Consider the following 17543-nt stretch of genomic DNA (forward strand, 5'->3'; position numbering starts at 1 on the left):
ATAGATAGATAGATAGATAGATAGATAGATAGATAGATAGATAGATGAGATAGATTAGATAGATTAGATAGATAGATAGATGGGCCTCTGGTGGCTCAGGCTGGTAAGACAGTTTGTTACAAACACAGCTGCTTGCAATTACTGCAGGTTCAAGTCCCACCAGGCCCAAGGTTGACTCAGCCTTCCATCCTTTATAAGGTAGGTAAAATGAGGACCCAGATTGTTGGGGGCAATAAGTTGACTTTGTATATAATATACAAATGGATGAAGACTATTGCTTGACACAGTGTAAGCCGCCCTGAGTCTTCGGAGAAGGGCGGGATAGAAATGCAAATAATTAAAAAAAAAAGGCGGCCGATTGACTTTGTCTTCTTGTTCTCTCTCTCTCTCTCTCTTTTTTTTTTCCCCCCTTCCAGTTTGTCTCGAAGACGAATCCGGATGACAGCAAGGAGGTAGGTGGACCCAGCCTGCCAAGGAATTAGGAAGAGGGGGGGAAAAAAATAATCTCAATTCTGTCTAAATTCGTTTGTGTTTTAATTGCATGCAAAATAAGCAAATTACAAAATGGCTCAGAAAAGGCACCCACGTCGGTTTGCATATAAAATTGCTTAACACAGTGTAAGACGCCCTGAGTCTTCGGAGAAGGGCGGGATATAAATGCAAATTTAAAAAAAAAATCATCCCAATTGCAAATCGGATCTTCCTAATTTCGTTGGCTAAATTGGGGGATTCTCCAAATCTGGCAACTTTTAAAAGGCTTGTCGACTTCCAACTCCCAGAATTCCCCAGCCATCCTGGACTGTATGCAAGGAATATATGGACTACCGCATCCCAAGCTGGCTGGGGAATTCTAGGAGTCGAAGTCAACAGGTGCCTTAAACTTGCCAAGTTTGGTGACCCCTGGGCTAGTAACACTAACAGAGTTGGAAGGGGCCTTGGAGGTCATCTAGTCCAACCCAGGAGGACCTGTACTAGGAGATTCGAACTGCCGACCTTCCTGATCAACAAGCTCAGCGTCTTAGCCACTGAGCCACCTGGTCAGGCTTTGAGGCAGGAGTGACCCTTCGCACAACACACTGTCCCCACAGATGGGGGTCTGGGGCTGGTGGAGGGGTTTAGCGGCTGGATTCACACACAGCACCCTTAGCTGATGTCTCAAGCAGCCTTTTTCTGGGGTTTGCCCAATTGTGCCAATTCTCCGAGGACACTGACCCGGGTCAGTTGCAAATCTCCGTGGCATCCACACACCTTAATATGAATCTTGGTTAACAGAACACAGGCAAGTCCTCGACGTACGACCGCAGTCGAGGCCAACGTTTCTGGTAGCTAAGCGAGACATTGGTTACGTGAGTTTTGGTCCCATTATTACGACTTGTCTTGCCATCGTTGTTAAGCGGATCTGGCTTTCCCCATTAGCTTTGCTGGTCAGGAGGTCGCCAGAGTGGATCGGTGTGCCTTCACTAAGCTGGACAACCGTAATGTGTCTTGTGACCAAGGGCCCAAGTAGGTAGTAGGAAACTCGGTCCGTGAAAAAGCAAACAAACTTTATTTAAACAGCTGAGAATTACTTCATTCCCAGCGTTGTTCAATTCAAATTAAAGCAAATTCCTCCCAACACAAATTCCTCAGTCCTATCACCAACCTTGGTCCAATTAGGCAAACTGCCAAAGGCCTTTCTTGGCAAACGTTCAGAAGTCACAGAAATAAATTCAAGACGTAGATGAAGCAGAAGACGAAGCTATCAACATTGTTTTCCAGCAAAGCCCAGACACCGTTGCTGGTCTTTTAAGCCTTATGGGAGGGGCCAATCATCTCTTGGCCCTACTCCCGAGTTGTCCTCTCTGCTTGAGCTGCTCCTGCCTTCTGGCAGCTCTTCTCATGCGTGCATCAGTCTCTGGAGGCTCCGGAGTCCGCACCTCACTCCCCGATGGCCCTGGCCTCATCTCAGCCTCCGACTCAGTCCGACTCCGTTGCCAGCTCCGTAGGCTGCTGGCGGACCACAACAATGTGTGACTATGCTCTGAGTAGAAACTTACATAGTTCACGATGTTGTAGGAATCCTAAAACCAGTCATTTTGGTAAACCATTATTTTAACGATCTCTGGTCCTTGTTGGTACATAGGGGTCACTATGGTATTTTAGCAGTTATATTACAAAAATCAGCTAAGGCACAGTTAATGTCGCAGCAGGAGGTGGCTACTTAGCTGTCCCCGATGAGCCAGAAAACTAAGCAGAGTTTTAGCCCTGTTGAATGGGAGGCCACTAAGAGATCTCAAGATTGGAGGCTTGATTGGAAAGTAGCAATGATTTTCTTCCCGTCAACATTCTTTCCTTCAACCTGTGCTTTTGATGAAATCTGTCTCTTTTTTAGGCAATTTCCCAGCCTCATTGGGGGGGGAAGCTGGGGGACCATTAATTTAGCCAGTACCACAATGCGTCCTAGTCAGTTTCACAGACATCTCTTCACATTCCGACAGATTGTGGTCTGGAAGAGATACAGCGACTTTAAGAAGCTGCACGCGGACCTGGCCTACACCCATCGCAACCTCTTCCGCCGCATGGAGGATTTCCCCTCTTTCCCGCGGGCTCAGGTCTTCGGTGAGTCCTCAAACGACCCCTCTCCCCCCCCCCCCAGTCTAGTTTTGCAACCCAGGAAAAAAAAAATCACCAGATTTTGGGGTTCCGCTCCCTTCCTCCCCTTTTCCCACAACCAGCTGTCTTCTCGGGGATTACAATACCGCTAATCCCCAGCCATGAAGGTAAAGGTTCCCCTCGCACATACGTGCTAGTCGTTCCCGACTCTAGGGGGCGGTGCTCATCTCCGTTTCAAAGCCGAAGGGCCAACGCTGTCCGGAGACGTCTCCGTGGTCATGTGGCAGGCATGACTCAACGCCAAAGGCGCACGGAACGCTGTTTCCCTTCCCACCAAAGGCGGTCCCTATTTTTCTACTTGCATTTTTTTAACCTGCTTTCGAACTGCTAGGTTGGCAGAAGCTGGGACAAGCGACGGGAGCTCACCCCGTTAACGCGGCAGCACTGGGGATTCGAACCGTTGAACTTGCCGACCCTTTCGATCGACAAGCTCAGCGTCTTAGCCGCTGAGCCGCCACCGCGTCACCCAGCCATTAGGAATCTCTCAAAACTTTGCTCCCAAATCTTCCGCAGGCCGATTTGAGCCCGAAGTGATTGAAGAACGGAGAAAAGCGGCGGAAGACATGCTGCACTTCACCGTACATATCCCGGCTTTAAATAACAGCCCCCAGCTGAAGGAATTCTTCCGGGTACCTTCATTTATTTATTCTGCGTTTATTTTGGATGCGTGGCAACCCAGTGAGCCACGTTGGGTGGGGAAGGAGGGAGGGGGGCTGACTGACTGTTGCGCAATCATGTTTTGCCATATCCTGAATCTTCTTACGCGATAGAAGCCGCCCAGAGTCGCTTGGGACACGAGATGGGTGGCAAATAAATTTCATAATAAATACATAATAAATACAGGTTAGTCCTCCACTTACGACCAAAGTCGAGCCCAGAGTATACGACGTTCGTTAAAAGTGAGTTTTGTCCCATTTTGGCAACCGTCCTTGCCTCATCGGTTAACTGCCGCCATTAAGTGAGTCGCCCGGTCGCTAAGCGAATCCATCTTCCCTCGTTGACTTTGCTCGTCACAAGGTCGCAAAAGGGGTTCGCGTGACACCCCCCCCCCAGGACACTGCGACCGTCATAACTATGAGACAATTATCAAGGAGCTGAATGTGAACCCTGGGGATGCTGACACGGTCATAACTGTGAAAGATGGTCATAAGTCACTTTTTTTCAGAGCCGTTGTAAACTTTGAACATTCCCTTGGTGAAGTATTGTAAATCGAGGACTAGCTATAATCCCAAATAACAAAACAAACAAATTCTTGTTGCAGTAAAGCTGTTGAATTCACAGATGGGAGCCATTAATCCATGGACTGTTAGGTTTCACCCGGTTCGGGCAAACAGGTAGCGGAAATCGTTGCTGAGCCTGGCCACCAGCTTCGGCTCTAAGCCATCCTATTTAGGCACATTTTTGAGGCCGGGCGCATGCGCGGAAGGCAGGTGCGTGCACGAACCGGGCGTGCGCATGAAGCGAGCATGTGCGCACGCGGCGAACCGGTAGTAACACAATCCGAAACCCACCACTGCGCAGGATCGACTGTTGGGATCCGTCACAAGTAGCCAGGCTAGGATTTAGGGTTCAGGGTCAGTCACCCCGTGCCTGGGCCTCTTGCATGATACATTTATTTATTTATTTTTATTTATTCGATTTTTATACCGCCCTTCTCCTGAAGGACTCAGGGCGGTGTACAGCCAAAAATAAAAACAAACAATACAATATACAATTTAAAATACAAATTAAAAAACTTATTTTATAATTGGCCTAAAAAACTTTAAAATATATAAAACTAAAACCCCATTAAAATTAATAATAGATAATTTAAAATCAATAAAATTTAAGCCAGCGAATGAAAAGATGTGTCTTCAGTTTGCGGCGGAAGGTCCGAAGGTCAGGTATTTGGCGTAAACCCGGGGGAAGCTCGTTCCAGAGTGTGGGAGCCCCCACAGAGAAGGACCTTCCCCTGGGGGCCGCCAGCCGACATTGCTTGGCGGACGGCACCCTGAGAAGTCCCTCTCTGTGAGAGCGTACGGGTCGGTGGGAGGCATAAGGTAACAGCAGGCGGTCCCGTAAGTACCCGGGTCCTAAGCCATGTTGTTATACATGACATTAAACCCAGGGTTTCCCCGTCTGATGAACCCTAGCGTAGGTGGACTTCAACTCCCAGAATTCCCCCGGGGCAACTGATGTGCGTACAGTTCAAAGGGAATTCTGGGAGTTGAAGTCCAGGCATACCTGCAAGTTTGCTGGGGTGAGAATTAAACCAGCATTCAACCAGGATACGGTTTGATACCGTTGAATTTTTCTTACCAAAAAACCGATGCAACATGCTTAGCCCAGCCCAATTTGCAATTTTTTTTTTGGGGGGGGGGACTTCCGCTTTCCTGCAAAAAAAATAAAATAAAAAATATGGGGGATGGATTCACTTAACAACCATACATTCACTTAGTGACCACTGCAAAAAAAAATTCAAAAAGAAGAAGAAGAAAGAAAGAAATCAGGTCTGGTGACATGACCTCTCCCGACTTACAGCGACAATGGCTTATGGCCGTTGTTCCAGGCTCAACTATGGTCGTAAGCCGAGGACTGCCTATAATTTTTGACTGCCCTTGCTGGCCAAATGCAGAAGGCAGCAACCCCGGCGCCTCGGTTCCCCGGGTTGTGTGAACCAGGGTTTGTCCTTGCAGGGCGGGGAGGGGCAGAGCGGTCCCAGGCAATGGGAGTCGCCTCCGCTGCCCCTCCCTCTCATCCCAGTGCCCGCGGCGGGAGTCGAGCAGGGCGAGGAGGCTCTGGGCCTGGTTCAGGATGATGGGCTGCTGCTGGACCCGAAGCCGGAGGCGGCCTGCAAAGATGGTGTCTCCGAGCCCCGAATGGAGAACCAAGGTACCCCCCTTTAAGGCTCTTGATTCCAAAATGAGAAAGGTTGAAAGTAGCATTTTCTTCCTCCCTCCCTGATTCTCTCTCCTGCCATTCCTTTTTTCTGCCTTTCTTTTTCCTTCCTTCTCTCCTTTCCTTCCCCTTCCTTCCTTCTTTCCTGCCTTCCTTCTTTCTCTACCTTCCTTCCCTCCCTCCTTCTCTCTATCTTCGTTCTTTTTCTCCTTCCTTCTTTCCTTCTTCTCCCTGCTCTCTCCCTTCCTTTCCTTTTTTTTTGGCCTCCTTTCTCTTCCTCCTTCCTTCTCGCCTTTCCTTCCCCTTCATTCTTTCCTGCCTTCCTTCTTTCTCTACCTTCCTTCCCTCCCTCCCTCTCTCCCTTGTTTCTTCTTCTCCTTCTTCTCTCCTTTCCTTCCCGCTCCTTCCTTCCTGCTCTCCTTCCTCTCTTTTGCCTTCTTTCTCTTTCTCCTTCCTTCTCTCCTTCCTTCCTCTTCCTTCTCTCTCCTTCCTTCTTTTCTCCTTCCTTTCCTTCCCCTTCCTTCTCTCTCCCTTCCTTCTTTTTCTCCTTCCTTCTCCTTCCCCTTTCTTCTTTCCTGCCTTTCTTCTTTCTCTATCTTCCTCCCTCCCTTCTTCTCTCTCCCTTCGTTCTTTTTCTCCTTCCTTCTCTCCTTCCCGTTCCTTCTTTCCTGCTCTCTCTTCCTTTTTTTGCCTTCTTTTTCTTTCTCCTTCCTTCTCTCCTTTCCTTCCCCTCCAGCCTGCCCTCCCTCTCTCTGCCCCTTCCTTCCCCTTCCCTTCTTTCTGCCTTCTTTCTCCTTCCTTCTCTCCTTTCCTCCCTCCCTTCCTTCCTTCCTTCCTTCCTTCCTGTCCCTTCCTTTTTTCTGCCTTCTTTCTCTTTCTCCCGCCTTCCTTCCTTCTTCCTCTTCCCCTTCCTTTTTTTCTTTTTTCTGCCTTCTTCCTGCCCGGTGAATTCTGGGAGTTGAAGTCCACCCATCTTAAAGCTGCCGACATTTTGGTCTGATGAATCGCATGCCCGCAGCCTTTGGGGAAAACCTAATCCTAAAGTTCCATAATCTCCACCCTAGATGGGAGTTTACACTAAAAGGTTGTGTGCTGCTGCTTCTACTGACAGAGGGGGCCTCTGACGCTGTGCAGCAAGAGGAAGACCTGGATGCCCTCTTTGGCTCCCGGGAGGAAGACGAGGAAGAAGAAGGCAAGAACGACTCGCCTTCTCACTGCCTCTTATCGGTCCAAGAATTAGCCCTCTTTGACCCCTTCTCCAAAAAAGGTAGGTAGATGAAGACCCACGTCTCCTCTCCATATGCAGGCATGGTGGCCTGTGAGCCAAGACACGGATAAGGGGGGAATCTCCCCATGGAATATAGAATCCCAGGGCTGGGAGGGACCTCGGAGCTCTTTTAGCCCAGGGGTCTCCAACCTTGGCAACTTTAAACCTGGAGGACTTCAAAGCTGGATGGGGAATTCTGGGAGTTGAAGTCCACCAGGCTTAAAGTTGCCAAGGTTGGAGACCCCTGTTTTAGCGCAACCTCCTGCTCCAAGGCAGGAGACCTTACACCATCCCAGCCAAATGGTTGTCCAATCTATCAATCTATGTTTGTTTGTTTGTTTATTTATTTATTTATTATTTGCATTTCTATACCACCCTTCTCCGAAGACTAGGGTAGTTTACAGCCAAGCTAAAACACATATACAAAAGTTAAAACAGAATATTTCGATTAAAAATCTGATTCAATTGGCCAAAATATTAAAAATAACGAGTAAAACTATAAAACCAAACCATCAATAAAACCACCCATTTATTTTTATTTTATTTTATTAGATTTTTATACCGCCCTTCTCCCGAAGGACTCAGGGCCAAATATTAAAAAAAAACCCACAATATACACATTAAAACAAAACTAAACTAAAACAAGCATATTACAAATGGCCGAAATTTAAAACATTTTAAGATCATAAAATTATAAATAGCCCCAATTAAAAATTTAATAAAACTTTTAAGACTTTTAAGCCAGTCCTGCTTGAATAAATAGGTGCGTTTAATGCCATTAAAATTGGCATTAGGCCAGCCCTGCTCGGTAAAACAAAAAAGTCTTGAGCTCGCGCTTAAAGGTCCGGAGGTCGGGGAGTAGGCGTAGCCCCAAAGGTAAATTCATTCCACAGGGCAGGTGCCCCCACAGAGAAGGCTCTTCCCCTGGGGGCCGCCAGCCGACATTGTTTGGCTGACGGCACCCTGAGGAGGCCCTCTCTGTGAGAGCGCACAGGTCGATGGGAGGCTGTTGGTGGTTTGAAAGCCTCTGGTGATGGAGCACCAGTGGTGAAATGCAGCCGGCTCTAGCTGGTTCGTGCAAGTCGGTAGCACCGGCGACGAGCTGGTATCAGCAGCGGCGGGAGGCTCCACCCTGCCAAACCAGGATGTCATCACGTCCCAGTTTGGCTTTGCGCACGTGCAGAACACGGCACGCGCATGAGTGGAAGCAAGCACATGTGCTGATGATGGTGCATGGGCAGCATGCACACATTAGCAATCCGGTAGGAAAGGTAAGTGCATTTTAACCCTGTGGAGCCCCCACAAATTCCGAAGGCAAGACGTTCCACTGGTTAATTGTTCTCACTGTCGGGGAAATTTCACTTTAGTTCTAGATTGGACCTCGCCGTGGTAAGTTTCCGCCTGTTAATTTTTGTCCTGGCCTCAGGTGGTTTGGAGCTGAAGTCAATCCCCTCTTGTCTGTGACAGCCCCTCAAGTATTGGAAGACAGGTGTCAGTTTTGGAAGGCAATTTTCTTTTTGCTTCTTAACTGCCACATATTTTAGCTGGGGAAGTTGGGAGGGGGTTGTTGTTGGAGCGGTAGAAAGTTAGTCATAACAACAATCCGTATTCAAGGACTTTTGCCTGCGTCTGATGGAGACTGCCTGACGACTGTCTCCAATTGAGTGTGAAGAGTTGATTGGACAATGGGATGAACTTGTGGGTGTGAGGCAGGGCTGTGAACTGTCAACTGGGTGTGGAAAACCTAGAAGCTTTCAGTTTCGGGTTTTCCCAGCTGTGCCAACATGACATCTCTAATAAATTGGAACGTTGAGGAACCTCAAGCCTCAGAGCTTTATTTCGTTGGGGGTGTTCCTTGGAACCCTGACAACATATCTATCATGTCCCCTTGTCTCTTAGATTAACCAGCAGGGTCTCCAATTCTAACTTTTAAGACTTGTGGACTTGAACTCCCAGAATTGGACTGCGCCCAGGGAGAGATAAATCTGCCGCTACCTAGGATTGAACTCTCAATTTTCTGAACGGGAGGCGATTAGCTTCACCATTAGGCCACCACAACGCTCAGCTCCATCCAGTTACCCCGACTCTACCCTGAATTAGTTATGGGATGAGAGTCGTTAAAGGAAGCACTTGGGAATGTGCCGCCATGAAGCGCCTAATAAATAACTGGATTTCTTTTGAAGCTTGGCTCAAGACTCATGATTTAATTAAGGCATCCCTCGGAACCCTGATAGCAAGCCAGCTCTGACCCTACATAATTTACGCTCCAATTATTAAACCTGTTTTCCCCCTCCTCACAGAGTGTGCCATCAATCACATTTGCCAACAGAGCAATTTCGAGGTTTGTAGAGGTCACTCCCCTCAGCTGCTGTAGGTAACCCTGGGATACAGCCTTGAGAGAGATAAGCGTGGAATGTGCATCTGTCTTTGGCTGCTGTGCCATTTCGCTGGTTTGCCATTCCCTCCCGAAGAGGCCAGGGATATTTTGCGAGTTGTCACTCCCCATCCTAGCTGGGGAATTCTGGGAGCTGAAGACCACAAGTCGCCAAGGTTGGAGAGCCCTGGACTAGACATACCCCATTCCCTCAACCGTTCCTCGTACAATTTAGCCTCCAGATCATTCACCGTCTTTGTTGATCTTCTGGCCATCTCCTTCTCTAGCCAGTTGAGCATCTTCCCATCCGTTCTTTTCCTTCTGACCCAGCTTCTACTGCCACCGTTCTCTCCCACGGAGAAGGTCTGGCTTCTCTGGAGGCCTCAGAGACCAGACCGGAACTCCTCCTCAGCGCAGACACGACGCAGAAACCCGAGGCAGAAGGTACCACGTTGGATCCCGGCAGGTATCTGCCCCAAGCGACGGAGAGGATCCGACAAGCTGTGTTGTGCGAAGCGTCCAAGGACTACCAAGGTGCCTTTCACGGCTACCGCAGCGGAGTTGACTTGCTCCTTCAAGGTCTGCAAGGTACGTTGAGTTGGGTAGGTGGGTCTCTTCGGCTTCTGGGATTTTTTTTCCAATCTGGAGAGAAGTTTGATCCCTGGAGAAGCGCCGAGTGCAGCTGGAACCAAAGTCTAATCCAGGCAGCAACTGTTCTTGGCTGCTCCATCTTGCAGCAATCCTGGTTTGAGTTTGATGTGTGAATACGGCTACTGAACCAACAGGCTAGGTTGGTGCAATAGGCAAAACCTAAGGCAAAAATCATTAACTAAGGTCCACACTTAACCAAGTTTATTTATTTATTTATTTATTTATTTATTTATTGATCACATTTGTATACCGCCCTATCTCCCGAGGGACTCAGGGCGGTTAACAGGCATATAAAAAGGACATATAAATACAGATTAAAACACAAATAAAAAACTTATTCTAACCAGCCTGATTACCAAAACCAATTAAAATCAATATAAAATTTAAAATTTCAAAAATTTAAAAAACTAAAAAAAACAAAAACAAAAAAAAACTAAAAAAAAAAAAAGTTTATTGTGTGGTACAAGCGTAGCTGCTTCGTCTTTTACCAATTCTGGTTTGAGTGTGTGGTTTGAAAGTGGGCAGGAGAAGGCAGTTCTTAAAAGCCGGTCGCCTGTAACCGGTAGTCCTCGACTTACAACAGTTCATTTAGTGACCGCAGTTACAACGGCACTAAAAAAAAGTGACTTAGGACTATTTTTCACACGAGGGAAGACCGTCGTAGCATCCCCGCAGTTGTCGCAGGATTTGCATTTGGATGCCCGACAACTGACTCACATTTATGACGGTCGGACTGCGTCCCCGGGGTCACATGATCTGCTTTTGCAACCGTCTGACAAGCGAAGTCAATGGGGGAGGGGGCTGGATTCACTTAACAACCTGGTTACAACCATGTTCCTAATTTAAACAGCTGCGACGACTCACTCGACAAAGGTGGCACGGAAAGTTGTAAAAAAGGGGGGTAAAACCCACTTAACGAATGTCTCGTTTAACAACATACATTTTCGACTCCATTGTGGTTGTAAGTCGAGAATTATCTGTATTTTGCTAAATGCTTCAAGCTGCTCTTTTGACATTTTGGGTTGTTGTTTTTTTGCTGGCCGGATTCCAGGGTCCAAGTGAGTGGTGCGGTGGCCTAGAGATGAAGCTTTTGCCTCACAATCAGGAGGCTGTGAGTTCGATCCTAGGTAGCGGCAGATATTTCTCTCTCTGGGCACGACGAGAATATATCTGCTGAACAAAACTCCGCATTGGCGACAGGAAGGGCATCCACCCCGTAAAAACTCCATTCAGTTTTTACTGGCCGGACTCCGCCTTGCAAGGGATTATGGGGTTGTTAAAAGATGATGATGAAAATTAAGTCTTTCTGGATAAGAATTTGGTGGATTATGCAGAATGTTCTGAAGAAGAAGATAAAGTTCCTACCGCAATTTTTCCTTTTGGGAATAACAACAGACTGTACAGTGATGGAGACTACATTGAATTTGAACTTAATAACAGCAGCAAGACTGTTGATTGGACAATATTGGAAGAAAAAAGAATTACCCACAATAGAAAAATGGATATTGAAAGTTTCCAATTTGACTGAGATGGCTAAAATCTCAGCCTTCTTGAAAGACAGTACTCAAGAAAAATATCTAAACGAATGGAAGAATTGGATTGATTATATTCAAAATTAGATATCAGATTAAGAAATTTCAGATTGCCTTTGAATGAAGGATGTTGTTTTTGATTTTAATGGAAGAAGTCAGGTTATGTGAGAGAGAAGGATTATAATTGTGTTAGATTTTAAAAATTTAATGTTTTTTATTTTTATTTTATTTATTTTGTCACAACATCATACAAAAAGATTATATAGTATATACACATATAAACATATATAGGAAGAAGAAAAGAAAAACAATAGGACAGGAACGGTAGGCACGTTTGTGCGCTTATGCACGCCCCTTATGGTCCTCTCAGGAATGGGGTGAGGTCAATAGTAGAAAGTTTTTGGTTAAAGCTGTTAGGATTATGGGAAGAGACCACAGAGTCAGGTAAAGTATTCCAAGCACTGATGATTCTGTTGCAGAAGTCGTATTTTCTGCAATCTAGATTAAAGCGGTTTACATTAAGTTTAAATCTATTGGTTGCCCTTGTATTATTGCAATTAAAGCTGAAGTAGTCTTTGACAGGAAGGACATTACAATAGATGATTCTGTGAGTTAAACTTAGGTCTTGTCAAGGCGACGGAGTTCCAAGTTTTCTAAGCCTAGGATTTCAAGTCTGGTGGGATAAGGTATTTTGTTGTTTTCAGAGGAATGGAGAACTCTTCTTGTAAAATATTTCTGGACACGTTCAATTGTATTGATGTCAGAGATGTGGTGAGGGTTCCAAACAGGTGAGCTGTATTCTAGAATTGGTCTAGCAAATGTTTTATATGCTCTAGTTAGTAGTGTGGTGTTTTGGAAAAGAAGCTACGCAAAATTAGGTTTACAACTCTTAGAGCTTTTTTTGCTATGTAGTTGCAGTGGGCTTTGGCACTTAGATCATTTGACATGAAAACTCCAAGTTCTTTAACGGGAATGGGGTCGTCTGTAAGGTAATGTCCATCTAGTATGTACTTAGTTTTAGAGTTCTTTTTCCTATATGTAAGACTGAGCATTTGCTGGTTGAAATTTGAGCTGCCAATTTTAGACCAAGCGGTTAGATGGTCAAGGTCGTTTTGAATGATAGAAGTGTTGTCTGTGGTGTTAAATAGTTTGACATCGTCAGCAAAGAGAACACAATTACTTGAGATATGGTCACAAAGATCATTAATGTATAGAATAAAGAGTGTTGGTCCAAGGACGCTGCCTTGAGGAACGCCACTCTTGACAGGAACAGGATTTGATAAAGCATTGCCAATTTTGACCACTTGTTGTCTGTTAGACAGAAAAGCAGATATCCATTTGTGGAGGGGTCCTGAGATGCCATAGGATGTTAGTTTAAGGAGAAGTTTATCGTGTACTACTGAGTCAAAAGCTTTGCAGAAGTCTATGTAGATTGCATCTATTGATTTGCCTTGATCTAGATTTGAAGTCCATATGTTTTTGCAGTGGAGAAGTTGTGTTACATGATAACTTTTTCCTGAAACCAAATTGTTTGTTGGAGAGTAGGTTGTTAGTTTCTAAGTGTGAGGTAATGGATTGATTGATGATAGATTCCATGACTTTGCAGGTGACGAGCAAAGGGAGATCGGTCTGTAGTTTTCGACTAAGCTGGGGTCTCCTTTTGAAGATGGGGATGACTGTGGCTAGTGACCAAAGTTTGGGAAGAGAACTGGTAGTGAAAGCTTTATCAAAGATAATACTTAGGGGTTCAGCTATATTAATGGAAAGTTTTTTTAAGAAATATGCACATAGACCATCAGGTCCAATAGAAAGCGATGGTTTTAAGTTGTGAAGAGCTTTACCAACGTTGTCTTCTGTGAAATCTATATGAGTTAGATCATCATAGTCATTGCTGGTTCGTTTGTGGAATGTTGGATATGTGTTATCGGAGTTAACAAAACTGAGCCAAAGAAAATGTTGAAGAGGTTTGCTTTGACTGTTTCGTCATTGCATTCTTTGTTGTTAGAATCTTTTAGTGGTGGGATGGATCTTGAATCTTTAAGTTTACTGTTGACAAAATTATAAAAGGCACGATTGGAATTTGTGCGTAGAAGGTTTTCTTCTTGCTTGGTGTGGTAATTTGTGCATTCAGTTTTAATTTGGTTGCATATGTTTCTGTAACGGTTTCTGAAGTTTGTAACATAGCCTTTTTTGTTTCTTTTCCAGAGGGATTTTTTTTTGATTGAAGCTTTTTTATTGATATGGGTAGTTTGTTTTTCTTGGACATGGTAGTCATTCGTGGTACATATAATTTAATGACTCTATTGATTTCAAGTAGGAAGATTCTATAGAGGTCATCAGCGGTTATGCAGGTTGCAAACAGATTTTGCCAGTTCAGAAGTGAAAGATCGTTGTTTATAAGGTCGTAATTGGCTTTCTTGAAGTTGTAGTTGGGAGTTCTGGTGTTATGACGAATTAAGTATGGACGATATTGAGACGAAAATCAATCGTGCAGTGGTCACTGTTGGAAAAAGGTTCTTTAATTTGTAGTCCGTAAATTGAGTTTGGATTGTTGCAGAAGATGAGGTCAAGGCAGTTGTTGAGTCTTGTATTGTTAGTTACAAGTTGTTCAAGACCTAGGTTTGTAACAGCGTTGTATAGTGTAGTATGGATTGGGTCAGTTGAACATTCGTTGGTTGTCCAGTTAATGAGAGGTAGATTTAAGTCACCAAGGAAGATAAGAGGGTATGGGCAAGAGGTAGTCCATGTTAGCATTGAGGTTAGTATATTTGCGTGGGTAATGTCATAGTCGGGGCTCTGTAGCATAGTAAGAATCAAGAGTAGTGTCAAGGGATAGGTCGCATACTATGGTTTCAGGAAGAGAGAGTTTATGTGCTACTTGGATATTTTTAGATTCAGTGTCTTTTGTAAAAGATAGCCACTCCACCACCTCTTCGGTTTTCCGATCTGATCGATAGACTTGATATTCTTTGTTTGAGATAATGGAGTCAGGAAGGGATGAATTCAGCCATGTTTCACAAACAAAATGATATCAAATGTGCCACTGTTTAATAAGAGGATAAATTCAGGTAATTTGTTGACTATGCTTCTTGCATTTATCAATTTGCATTTGAGATCTGATATGATTGGTGTTGAAGAGGTAAGGCGTGCATACCTAGTTTTGGGTGTTAGTAGGTTGGGGTTGTGGACAATAGATGGTTGTATAGATGGTTGGATGGTAGTTTGGGTGTTTGGATGGATGGTTGTTTGATGGCTGGTTGGGTGGATTGTTGGGTGGCTGTTTGGATGGCTGGTTGGATGGCTGTTTGATGGCTGCTTGGATGGCTGCTTGATGGCTGTTTGGATGGTTGGTTGGATGGTTGGTGGGATGGCTGGTTGGATTGTTGATTGGATGGCTGTTGGTTGGATAGTTGGTAAGATGGTTGGTTGAATGGGAGGTAGGGGATGGGTACTTGGTTGAATACTGGGATGGCTGGTTGATTGTTATGGGTGATGGGGGTTTGAGGTGATTTTTGATTGCAGGTTTTATTTTTATGCAATCAGCATGGTAGTCGATGTATAGGTTGGATTCACCATTGTCTTGTCTTCTTTAAGTTCTGTGCGAAGTTCACGAGAGCGTATCCTTTGTAGAAAGGATAGGTCAGGACGTGATCTAAGTTTACTGTAGGTAGGGTTGGATTTAGCAATTGAGTTTATAGTCTTATGAATTTGCGTTTGCTGTCCTCATTAGTGCATATAACTCTACAAAATCTTGGTGCTGTTGTCCCATCGCTGTTTTTATATTCTGGTCCATCTCTGGAGACAGCAATTATTTCATTTGGGGAGATGGTTGATGAATTATAATTTCCAATGATGTTGTGAATCTTATTGATATCTGGTTCATTTGTGTTTTCAAGTCCAAATAATATTGCATTATTTATTTTTTGTCCTCTCTCCATTGCATCTCTGATTAGTTGATTAGTAGTTGTTTGTTGATTGGGTTGTGTTGTATTAATTTGATGTCTAGGTTGAGTTGTAAGTTGTATATTTTGTGGTGATAGATGAGTTTGGAAGAGATTTAGATCATTAGAGTTTTCATTTTTTAGTGTTGAAATTTGTTTTATCAAATCTGTGAAACTTTGTTCAATAACTGATAGAATTTTTTTCTAAGTTTTGTTCAATATTTTGAATTCTTTTTTCTAGGTTTTGTTCAATATTTTGAATTCTTTTTTCTAGGTTTTGTTCAATAGCTTGTAATCTTTTATCTATGTTTTGTTCAATAGTTGTTAATCTTGATTCTAAGATTTTATCAGCGTTTGATTTTCTGGCTGGCATAATGATGATCTTTCTTATTCCTTTGTTTTATTTTATTTTTATTTTATTTTATTTTATTTTATTTATTATTATTTTTATTTTAGTAATGATTAAGTGTCTGTCACTTAATCAATTATCTTTGATTTTATATTTGTCTCTTTAACTTTAAATGGTAGTCAATTTGGCAGTTGCTATGGTAATAGGGAGTTACTATGGTAACAGTGAGATTTGGCGGGAAATTTAAAATGGTGAGGTAGGGTGGTTGAAGAAGCTTCTTTACAGGTGGCTGTAATGGCGGAGATTCAAAAGTCAGTAGAGGCCGGAGACTGGAGTCTCCTAGGAACTCACCAGTAGTCCTGCAGCAGTCCTGCCGATTGGGGATAGGTTGATTAGGGTTGTTGTAAATGTTGCTGGGCTTTTATCTCCTTGGTGGGAAATTTAAAGTTTGTAGCAATGTGGGAGGCGATGATGGAGGGCGGTGATGGCAGCGGTGCGACTCACGGTATCGGCAGCGGCAGCGGCAGTCCCGGTCTGGTGGGGTGGCTTTAGTGGTTTCGGTGTCTCCAGCCGCCTTTAATGCGGTAGCGGTGGTCTCGGTCTGGCGGCGGCTCTGGCGGCACAAGCGGTAGCGGCAATCCCGGGCTGGCGGCAGCTCTGGCGGCGGCCCGTGGCGCCACGGGCTGGCGGCGGCCCGCGGTGGCTCCGCGGCACCAGTGGCAGCTGGCAGCAGCAGTCTTGGGGCTGGCAGCCCGTGGCGGCACAAGCGGCAGCGGCAGTCTCAGGGCTGGCGGCTCAGGGCTGGCGGCAGCTCTGGCGGCGGCTCCAGCCTCTTTCAGTCGACGGCCTCACGGCTGCGGCAGTCCAGGCTCCGGCGGTCTCCGGCTCTTTGCCCACCGCCTGTGTCCTCTGCAGCCTGGGAGAACCCCGGCAGCCTCAATCCACGGCAGCCTGGAAAACCTTCGGCTCTGGAGTATCGCCAGCAAGGAATTGGGAAACTGCTCTCCTAAGAGCTCAAAAGAGCCCTTTTACAGAGAGCATTTCTCCGGTGCAACCTTCCTGGTCGCCATCTTCCGGAAGAAAAGTATGACTGTTTGTTTATTGAACTATACCTTGTGTTTGCTCCGGGAAGTCGGGCGGGGGGGAGGGGGGTTTTGGAGGGAGGGGGGAAGGAGGGGGAGGGGGGAGGGGAGGGGAAAAATTTAATTGTTGTTGTAAAACTTTTTCAATAAAAAAAAAAAAAGATGATGATGATGATTCCAGGGTCCAAGTGAGAGCCACCAAAAAGGCATCCGATATGTCTTCCCGTTCGCAGGCGATCCCAATCCAGCCCGCAGGGAAGCGGTGAAGAAGAAGACGGCGGAATACCTTCAGCGGGCTGAAGAAATCTTCCAGCAACATTTGAAGCATCTGGAATTGTGACTTCCAATTCCGCTGCTTGTATTTATTTCCTGCCGCCAACAGACCCGGGTGACCACTTTCCCTTTTTGTCACGGGTTGGGAATTCCCACGTAAAAACAAGTTTGTACATTATTATTTTTATTTTTATTTTTCTTTCCGAAGGACTGCAGCTGAATTCTTGGCTTTCGTTGTGCGTTTGTGCCTTTTCTAATCCTCCTTCGCCTTCGATCCCAGATTTGGAAAGTTAAACCTGGGCGAAAAATTAACCTTGGGGACTTTTTTTTTTTTTCCTTTCGGGGAGGGGCTGAGAAAATGACGGGGGTGGTGGTGGAGAAGCTGAGGTTGGCCGAAATGGCTTCGGTTTACACAGTTGTCTGAATGTGGAAATTCCCGTCTCAGTTGATTCAACTTCAGAAGTTTTCCCAAACTCCCTGCGTGTTAAAACTTCAAGCAGCGGGTTGTGTGAAGGCAAAGCCGAACATCTAGAGAAGGAATTCTA

At 45.2% G+C, this 17543-nt stretch overlaps 2 protein-coding genes across 8 annotated transcripts in view; one reads left to right on the forward strand and one right to left on the reverse strand.

Annotated features, from left to right (window-relative positions):
- The window catches only part of SNX15 (sorting nexin 15), a 52187-nt gene that overhangs the window by 1032 nt on the left and 33612 nt on the right, over positions 1-17543 (forward strand). For 3 of the 7 annotated variants that reach the window (XM_058160048.1, XM_058160047.1, XM_058160046.1), the window contains exons 2-7: positions 417-452; positions 2478-2598; positions 3166-3281; positions 5328-5523; positions 6641-6796; positions 9501-9758. In XM_058160048.1, coding sequence (XP_058016031.1) covers positions 417-452; positions 2478-2598; positions 3166-3281; positions 5328-5523; positions 6641-6796; positions 9501-9758 — 883 coding nt within the window. The other 4 variants (XM_058160049.1, XM_058160050.1, XM_058160044.1 and 1 more) reach the window with 4 other exon arrangements.
- Positions 80-17543, reverse strand: part of LOC131186456 (RNA-binding protein 4-like) — a 40286-nt gene continuing 22822 nt past the window's right edge. The window contains exon 4 of the transcript XR_009152371.1: positions 80-467. The gene's annotated coding sequence lies outside the window, so the exon portion shown is untranslated. The remainder of the gene's footprint in view (positions 468-17543) is intronic.

This window comes from Ahaetulla prasina, chromosome 17 (assembly GCF_028640845.1).
Source record: "Ahaetulla prasina isolate Xishuangbanna chromosome 17, ASM2864084v1, whole genome shotgun sequence".
Taxonomy (NCBI): Eukaryota; Metazoa; Chordata; class Lepidosauria; order Squamata; family Colubridae; genus Ahaetulla; species Ahaetulla prasina.